Source organism: Amaranthus tricolor, chromosome 9 (genome assembly GCF_026212465.1).
Source record: "Amaranthus tricolor cultivar Red isolate AtriRed21 chromosome 9, ASM2621246v1, whole genome shotgun sequence".
Taxonomy (NCBI): domain Eukaryota; kingdom Viridiplantae; phylum Streptophyta; class Magnoliopsida; order Caryophyllales; family Amaranthaceae; genus Amaranthus; species Amaranthus tricolor.
Window position 1 is genome coordinate 30,024,855 of NC_080055.1, and position 9,362 is coordinate 30,034,216.

General features: G+C 41.5%; 1 protein-coding gene across 1 annotated transcript; it reads right to left on the reverse strand.

Annotated features, from left to right (window-relative positions):
* Window positions 1–1,814: 1,814 nt before the first annotated feature.
* LOC130823488 (uncharacterized) lies at window positions 1,815–3,317 on the reverse strand. Its single transcript, XM_057688105.1, has 5 exons — window positions 3,216–3,317; window positions 2,661–3,172; window positions 2,554–2,613; window positions 2,184–2,478; window positions 1,815–2,126 (listed from the first exon to the last, which is right to left on the reverse strand). The coding sequence occupies exons 1-5, from the start codon at window positions 3,315–3,317 to the stop codon at window positions 1,815–1,817; spliced, it is 1,281 nt and encodes a 426-aa protein (XP_057544088.1).
* Window positions 3,318–9,362: the final 6,045 nt, after the last annotated feature.

The following is a 9,362-nucleotide window of genomic DNA, read 5'->3' on the forward strand; positions in this document are numbered from 1 at the left end:
ATTGCTGCCTCATATTCAACTTTGTTATTTGTAGCTCTAAACTGAAATTTCAGGGCGTATTCTATGGTCTTTCCTTTTGGGGAGATCAGAACAGCTCCTGCCCCAGCCCCTATATTCCTGGAAGAACCATCTATAAGCAGCTGCCAAACCAGAGCATCTTTTCTCAATTCAGGGTTGTGGGCGCACGTTGCAAATATATCTGCTAAGGCTTGTCCTTTGATAACAGTCCTTGCTTGATACTTTATCCCGTACCCATTCAATTCAATGGCCAATTTGGCCAATCTCCTTGATCTTTCTATCTTGTCCAAAGATTTTTCAAGGGGTAAATCAGTCAGCACGATCACTTGGTGGGCATCAAAGTAAGGTTTGAGTTTCCTAGCTACCACCACAACTGCATAGGCTGTTTTTTCGATTAGGGAATATTGAGTTTCAGCATCTAGCAGGATCCTGCTTACAAAATATATAGGTTGTTAAATTTTTCCTTCTTCTCTGACTATTGTAGCACTTACAGTTGTTTGACTGGCTGCAGCATATAGGTACAGTGTTTCTCGCATGACAGGCCTTACCAAGGTGGGCAAGCTGTGCAAATGATTCTTTAACTCTTAGAAGGCTTTCTTTTGTTCTTCTTCCCAGAAGAAATCCCTGTTCCCCTGAGTACTTTGAAGAACGACAAAGATTTCTCCGCTGATTTGGTTATGAATCTAGAGAGAGCTGCTATTCTCCCGGTAAGTCTCTTCACATCCTTCTTAGATTTCGATTATGCCAAATCCAGGACAGCTTGTACTTTGGCTAGGTTTGCATCTATGCCTCTTTGTGCACCATGAATCCTAAGAACTTCCCAGATTTGATTCCAAACACACACTTCTTAGGATTCAATCTTATGTTGTGCTTCTTCATGTTCCCAAAAGTATCTCTTAGGTTGGGAATGAAGTCTTCTTCCTTCTTGCTTTTGACAATCAAATCATCCACATACACTTCTAAATTTCTTCCCCTTTGGCTAGCAAAGATTTAGTCCATGAGGCGCTGATTACACTAGCATTTTTCAGGCCGAATGGCATCATCTTGTAGTTGTACACTCCTGTTGAGCAAATGAATATAGTTTTCTCCTTGTCAGACGAGTCCGTAAATATCTGGTGGTACCCTGAGAAGGTGTCCATACAACAGAGCAATGCATGTCCTGCAATAGAATCTACCAGTTGGTCAATTCTAGGCAAGGGGTAGAAATCTTTGGGACATGCCTTGTTGAGGTTGGTGAAATCAATGCACATCCCCCATCCTCCTGTAGCCTTTGATACCAATACAATGTTGGCTAGCCATTCGGGGTATTGGTAGGGCTCGATGAACCCTGCTTCCAAAAGTTTCTCGACCTCTTCTTCAATAGCCTTTTCTTTTTCAGGAGCCATATTCCTCTTCTTCTGTTTCTCGAGCTTTGACCCCTCAATCACATTCAGTTTGTGAGTGATGGTAGCAGGGTCAATACCAGGCATATTTGTTGTAGACCATGCGAAAAGGTCGGCATTTTCTTTCATCAATAGAGCTAGCTCGATTTTGACTGCAAGTGATAAGGTTTTCCCAATCTTGATAGTTTTATCTGTCCCTTCGATGAACGATATCTCTTCTAATTATGTCTCCTCAAGCTCGAGGGTCCTGGGAGGTATTTTGCTTCTTGATTCATCATCATAAGAGGGCCTAGGGTCTACTTCAGCTATTCCCCTTTCCCTGAGAGTTAAGACTGTCCGTAAATCTCTTGCTGCTTCTTCTATACACATTCTCTTGTTTCTTTCCTCCTTTCCTTCTTCTTCCCGTTTAGGCCTCTACTTGTGGGTCCTGACAGCATTGATCATGTTACACATCCTCCCCATTTGCTGACAGCCTCTAGCTCTACCCACTTTCCCGTTTTCTCCTATAAATAGGAGTGTTTGATGGAAGGAAGAGGGAATTCCTGTTATATCTCCCAACAGTTTTCTGCCTAGGATGTAGTTGTACCTTGTTTGGGCATCAATGATATAAAACTCTCGTGAAGAGGTAATGGTGACTCGTTTCTTATCTTGGATGGTTATTGGCTGGGTGACCTTTCCTTCAGACCTCATTAACTCGCCTGAGAAACCAACTATAGGAGTTATTGCCTTCACCAGATGTTAACTCTCAACATTCATTCGGTCCCAACAGCTCTTATATATCACGTTGACTTCTGCTCTTGTGTCTATCAGGACTCTGTAAACTGGTTGTTCTGCAATCTCTACCACCATGACTAGGAGATCAGAATGAGGAAAAGAGATCCCTTTACAATCTTCTATGGTAAAAGTCATATCAGGGTATTTTGGTATTTCAGCTTCTTCGTGAACTTCAAAAATCCTGGCTGCGGGTTGAGTGACAGCTCTCAAATGTGCCTCTCCATCAGTTATGCCCCCGGATTTTTCGAAGATCACGAATACAGGTGCTTTCTTTTGCCTCTTGGCTTCACCTTCGTCTTGGGGCCTAGATTTCTTTTATTCTCAGCTTCTGCCTTGTTTTTCTGTTCATCGTTCCACTTTACATAATCTTTGAAGTAACCTCTCTAGATCAGGTCTTCCAGGTTGTTTTTCAGGGTCCTGCACGATTCTATGGAATGTCCTGGACTTCCATGAAAATCACAGAACTGATTCATGTTGTTTCCTGACTTGGGGGATGGAGGGGGTCTTTCCCACAATCTGGAATTCTGGTGGAGGTGGAAAATTTGTGCCCTAGGCGCATTCAGGGGTGTGAACTGGGCAAAGGTACGGAGTGCAGGTCTCCTGGTTTCATCTCTATGATTTCTTCCTGTATCAGGTCCTTTTTCCCTCTTCCTCCTATCTTGATCATTCTGAAGACAATCAGGGTGTGACTCCCTATTGTTGTGATTATTGTTGTTGTGGTTGCTATGGTTTCTTTTCTCATGTCTTTCTCCTTTGAGACCAGCAGCAATAAGTCTAAAATTCTCTAAGGCTGTGAACCTCTCTACCCTTTCTCTAACGTGATCCATGTTGTGAATGTTAATCCAACCATTATCTTCTTTGAATCTTCTACCGTCAGATCTTTCATCATTCGATCCTGACCTGAAAGCCAAGAGAATGATGGAATTTTCAGGCTTAGTGATTGTTAAGCATTCGATTCTAAATCGTGCAATGTACTCGTTAAGTGATTCCTCCTTTCTCTATCTACATTTCATCATTTCAATGGAGCTTGGGTCGTCTAACGAATGGTGCGTATTGACTCATAAATCTTGCTGCGAGATCGTCAAAAATAGTGAAAGAACCTTCAGGGAGGCACTGAAACCAAGTTTGAGCCAGCCCTGCCATAGTTAGAGCAAAATTCTTGCACCGGGAAGCGTTACTGTGAGCTCCTAGAGACATGTGTAAGCGTTAAGGTGCTCTGTGGGATTTGTACTTCCATCGTATCTCACATATCCATGTAGTTTTACCCGGTCTACTGACCCACTCACAATTTCAGGGGAAAACGGTGAGGTGCTAGATATCCTAATTTTTTTGGGCTAAAGAGGCAGTTGCTGCTTTCTGACTTTTCTCCTGCCTTTTGAATTCTGCCTACGGTCCTCCTTTCTCAAATAGGCTGTCTTTTCTTCATTGACCTTTCTTGGCCTGATCTGGTCTGTGGCAGGTTTTGTCTCGTCTAAAGAGATGTCAGACTGCCTCTGTCGATGCCTGATGGTTTCCTTTCCTTCCTTACTCTCATGCCCCTAGACCAAGAGGCCTGAGTGTGACATGGCATCCTGAGTCTCTGCTCAGGGTCTTCTTTGGCCATTTCTCTCCTTGGACCTAACCTTTCTCTAACGTTGGAGCCTTTAGGTCCCAGCCTATAGTGTATTCATCTCTTCTATTCTGAAGATGCAGCTGATTCTATTTGTATATAGCTTTTTAGGCTACTTTGAGCTTCTTGTTCAGGGACAGAGCTGATTTTTGTTTAGCTCTTGTTCTGAGCCTGAGAACCAGTAATATTTTGTCGAGAACCTAGTCTCTGTTTTGCAGGGATAATTCTAGGCCCCAGTCTGTCCTTTACGCTGCAAGTCCTTTGTTTTGCCTCTCCATGTTCAGTGGCACGAGGTCTTTTTTTTGTCTTATCCTCCGCGTAGGGAGGATAAGGAATATGGTTGCTCAGCGCTAAGTGTTTAGGTGGGGGTGTTATGACTGGGTTGCTCCGAGCGATAATAATAGCCTGGGTAAGACCATGTGCTAAGGTTGTCATTTCTTCTGATGTTAAGCCTCCACTAGGCAGAGTGGTAAACTCGTGTCTCATGAGAGGAGGTGCTTTCACTACAGAGGGTGTTGCTTTATCGTCTTCTGATTCTTGTGCAACCACAACAACAAGGGGGTCATGGGTGGGAATGGGATTCCAGTGTTGTTCATAGTGAAGGTTTGGGTTACTGATATAACGAGGCTCTTGATTTTGTTGAGGGTTCAAGGGTCCCCCAACTTCAGTTTGTCGGCGCTCGCCTTACTTGGATTGAAAGCTTTGTTTGGGGTTATTCATTTTTGGTTAAAGTTTGTGGTTTGTTTGGAAGTTAGATGAAACGTTGCTAGAAAGAACTATAGGCCCTCCTTCTAGCGACAAATTGTTTCGCCTGTGGAGAGAACAATCAACACTCTCAGCAAAGTTGAAGAGAATGTGTTTTAAGGTTCACAATGGATATGAACTACTAGGGAGGTCTGGGTTGCTTTTCCGACTGTTTCACTCTGTATTCCTGCACAAGGTAGCAAACGAGGGCTGGAGAGGGGTCCTCCGGGGGTCCTCCGACGATGATTAAGTCAGTAAGGGTTATCCAAGGGTTGCTGATAAAGCTTGTAAGGAATTTAAGCTATCTTTTCATGAGAGAATAATGCTTAGGTGTCGGTGCAAAAAGTTATCGTACCTTTGGTGATGCATGGCATCATATATTATAGCGTAGGCCTTGGGGGAGGTTTCCCAAAATACTAATGGTAGTTTAGGCTTTTACCTTAATGGAATCTTTCTCGAGATCAATGGAGAATATTACGTAAGCCTATGTGGCGCTTGGTGGTTTGTTGATCCTTACACCATAGTCCCCCCTCCTTGTCTTTTAGTACACCTTTATGGGTAGGGTACGAGGTAGTTATGGTGCCTTGCCTTATACAAGTGTTGACAACTTTTCTGCACATAACTACAGTTGCGTCCTGCCACATCATCATTTCTGTTGCCATCATTCTGCAGGGTTAACCATCCTGCAGGTATTTATGTTCTTGTTTCTCTGTCAGGGTCCTTTTGATATGACCCTACTGTTTCTGTGAGTCCTATCGTCCTGAATCTTGGCTGAGGAGTGAGTTTGGTCCTCTAAGGGGCTAAGTCATCTTTCCCAGAGAGTTGAAACTTCTGAAAGGTTCGTGGTTGTTTTGTCCTGTCCTTTGTTCATGATGGTGATTGGGATTTCTCTTCTTTCAAAGTCTTGATGATACTAAGGGTCACGTTCCAGCACATACACATTCACTTCTCTTCTCAATGACTACTCCATCCATCGATTTTTTTTAACACAAAATATGACTAAAACCAATGGGGATTAACTTTTCGGAAGAGATTAAGAGAGGTTGATAGAATTACATGGAGAGTAAAAGCCAAAGTTAAAATTTATATACAATAACTTAAAAAATCTTGCAGCCTGCAGTGTGTTGTTATAATCAATTTTATCAACTATTACATTTTAACAAAAAATCTCACTTTATTTCTTGTTTGAGAAAATACTTGTTTTATTAGCTATAACTTTATCAAAAGCTCGAATCAGTTAAAACTAGAAAAGAATGGATGATGCAATCATATTTTCTGAAATACTCCATTTTTCAATTATCTTATCTATGGCAGTGACACAAGCTCTGATTTGCCAAATCGTATATAATACATCACTTGCTTGATTTGATCGCACTTGTGTTTGATAGCAAGCGTTCTAACTCCTTCATAAATTACACCCATGTTCCCTCAATTTGCATGTTTAATTCGATACTCTAGGAGTGAGAAAAAACTCTCACACTACTTCTCAAAATGATGCAAAATAAATATGACAGACGATTGATACTCTTTCTAACTCTTAAAAGAAAATTGTAAATTTTGTATGTTTGATACTCTATGAAAATTGTGCATCCTTACATCATTACATGTACTGCTGTCTGCTGCTATTCTTAAAAATCTGTTAGAGGTTACCAGTTACCAAAAGTGGTTAAGCCATATACATCAATGTAAAAAGGGTATCTTTTTGGACGCAAGGTTTTAAAGTATATAAGTCATCCATTGTAACAGGTATCACCTGTTAGGATACATGCACTGTAGGAATATCAATTTATTCTAAAGATATTTAGTTGGTTTATTTAGATTATTGTAGTTAGGGTAATTCCTGGTTTACCAAGTTTAGTTTCTTTCCTAAATTAGGTCTTAATCCTTGTATAAATATTGGATCTGTAAATTATGAAAATTAATACAAAAACAGTATTCATAAACCCTAAAATCAATTGTCTTAAATCTTCATGGTATCAGAGCCAAAGGTGTTTTCCGGGACCGACAACACCATTGGTTATCATCATCTACCCTAAAAACATACCTGTCCAAGAACAATGGCAGAAACCAACCCAAAACAACTCATAACCATGGAACAGATGGAACAAATGTTCAAACTGTTTCAACAAATGAATAAACCAAACACAAACCTTGAAACCATATCACCTGACCTGAAATTGGCCGAAAAACTAAATTATCAAAATTACACAACTTGGTGCAAAATGAAGCAGATAGCTTTAGAATGCAAGGGACGTCTCAATCACATCATCGACGATCCTCCTAGCATCTCAGATCCAAATTATAGAGCATGGAAACAAAAAGATTCGATAGTCTTGTCTTGGATTATTTCGAATATCAGTACAGACCTTATAAACCAATTCTTAGACTACACTATTGCAAAAGATTTATGGAGAGGGATCGAAGTTCTATTAAGCAGTGGAAGGGACGAACTCCAGATCTTTGATCTGAGTTCTCAAGCTAATAATTTGAAACAAAATCAAGACCCTTTAGAGGTCTTTTATGGAAAACTTAACACTATCTGGAAAGAAATAGATCGAAGACAACCAAATCCCATGATACATGCAGAGGATATAACAATCTTTAACACCTTTATTCAAAAGCAACAGCTATTTCAATTCTTAGCCGGAATCCATGACACGTTTGACAAAGAAAAGCGTGACTTGCTACACCAAGACCCACTTCCAACAGTGGAAGTGGCCTATGCTACAATCAGACGATAAATCTCAAGGCGTGGGATTATGAGTCACACTTCATCACCGGGAAAAATTCCCTCAGAGATAGGGAGTGGGTTGGCCGTTAAACACCGGTCGGATGTCTCATTCCGACGTAATATAGAGGATAAAACTCACCTGAAATGTAGTCACTGTGGAGGGAGCCGTCATACAAAGGAAGGATGTTTCAAAATCATTGGCTTCCCGGACTGGTGGGAGGAACACCGGCAGCGGAAAGCCGCCACCAAGGCTCCGTCAAGAACTGGAGGCAAGGCTCACTTGGCCGCCAGCGCTTCTTCTCCCACCAACAAACCAACCACTCACACAGAAGCAAAGGAAGACAGAAATAGCGTTGAAGGTGAAACGAAACAAAAAGCACAAAGAGACATATCAGAAGAGAGAGAAAGGAGGAAGGAGGGGAAGGATCTGGAAGCCGAAACAAGTGGGGAAGGGAAAGGGAAACACTCACACTCCCACTCTTTTATAATCTCACCCTCAAATAACCCTAAGCCCGTTAAAACCCACCGGCCCATATTTTCTCAACCCCATAACCGGCCCTTTCTTAATAACACTCACAAACCCACTTACAATACCCATAGACTTGGTCTACTATGCAAACCTTGTCTATCATCCCCATGGATATTCGATTGTGGGGCCACTGATACTATGACTTTTGACCCCCGTGATCTTTTATCCACTCATCCAAAAACCCGAACCTACATTCAAACTCCTAATGGGGAGTGCGTGAGTGTTGACCAAGCTGGGCCCGTTACTATTTCTCCCTCTCTCAAAATTAACAATTGTCTTTTAATTCCTAGCTTATCTCACAAGTTATTGTCTATTAGTCAATTGACTCGAGAATTAAACTGTACTATGCTTATGTCTTCTTCTGGTTGTGTTGTGCAGGATGCTCAGACAGGGAAGATTATTGGTCGTGGTACTGAACGTGACGGTCTATACTATGTGGACGAGGCGATTCAAACGGGTCACACTTTGCTTGCTCAAGGGTTCACAGATCATCAGTTATGGACGTGGCATAGACGTCTCGGACATCCATCACTAGGGTATCTGAAACATCTTTTTCCGTCATTAGTTAAAAGTACTGTAGTCTTAGATTGTGAAGCTTGTATTCTTGCAAAAAGTCACAAACATTCCTACTTTCCTAGTTCAAATCATAGCAGTGAACCGTTTATTTTAATACATTCTGATGTTTGGGGCCCTGCTCCTGAATTTAATAAACAGAGTTATTCATACTTTGTTTCTTTTATTGATGATTGTACTAGAATGTGTTGGATATACTTCTTAAAACACAAGTCTGAGGTGTTTGATGTTTTTGTCAAATTTTACAACATGATTGTCACCCAATTTAAAGCCAAACCTTAGATACTTCGATCTGACAATGGGGGGGAATACATAAACCAACATATGGAAAAATTCTTCACTACCCATGGCCTCATTCACCAAACCTCTTGCCCTTACACCCCACAACAGAATGGCATAGCTAAAAGAAAGAATCGCACTCTCCTAGAAATAGGCTGAGCTCTTATGTTTGAAGCCCATGTCCCATCTTATTTTTGGCCTGAAGCCATTGCCTCTGCCACCTACCTCACAAACAGACTACCCTCCAAACCCTTCAGTTCAAATCTCCTCTTGAAGTCCTTCATACCTACAACATTGTTCCCTCTTTCCACTCCTTACCCCCCCAAATCTTTGGGTGTGTTGTGTTTGTTCACTTGCCAAAACCTGTTCGGAATAAACTTGAACTCCGGGCCGTCAAGTGTATCTTTGTGGGCTATGGTACTAACCAAAAGGGATATTGCTGCTTTGACCCGACTCAAAACAAACTGTATACTACGATGGATTGTGACTTCTTTGAGCACTCTTATTTTTACTCCCAGCTTCGTCCTCAGGGGGAGACTACAGATGATGACTTAAGTTGGCTCACATATGGAAGTTGTGCTGAGAATCTTGAGGTACTTGAAAGGTACGAGCAATAGAGGAGTCTTCTTTAAGAAAAATAGGCATCTCGACCTTGTAGCCTATACAGATGCAAATTGGGTTGGCGATCGAGATAGTAGAAAATCTACATCAAGATACTTCACT

Coding starts and splice junctions, on each gene's coding strand:
- LOC130823488 (XM_057688105.1), bottom strand. CDS start 3,317: ATGGCAGGGCTGGCTCAAACTTGGTTTCAGTGCCTCCCTGAAGGTTCT. Junction 3,173..3,215: donor TGAGTCAATACGCACCATTC/GTTAGACGACCC, acceptor AAATGTAGATAG/AGAAAGGAGGAATCACTTAA. Junction 2,614..2,660: donor AGACCCCCTCCATCCCCCAA/GTCAGGAAACAA, acceptor ATGGAAGTCCAG/GACATTCCATAGAATCGTGC.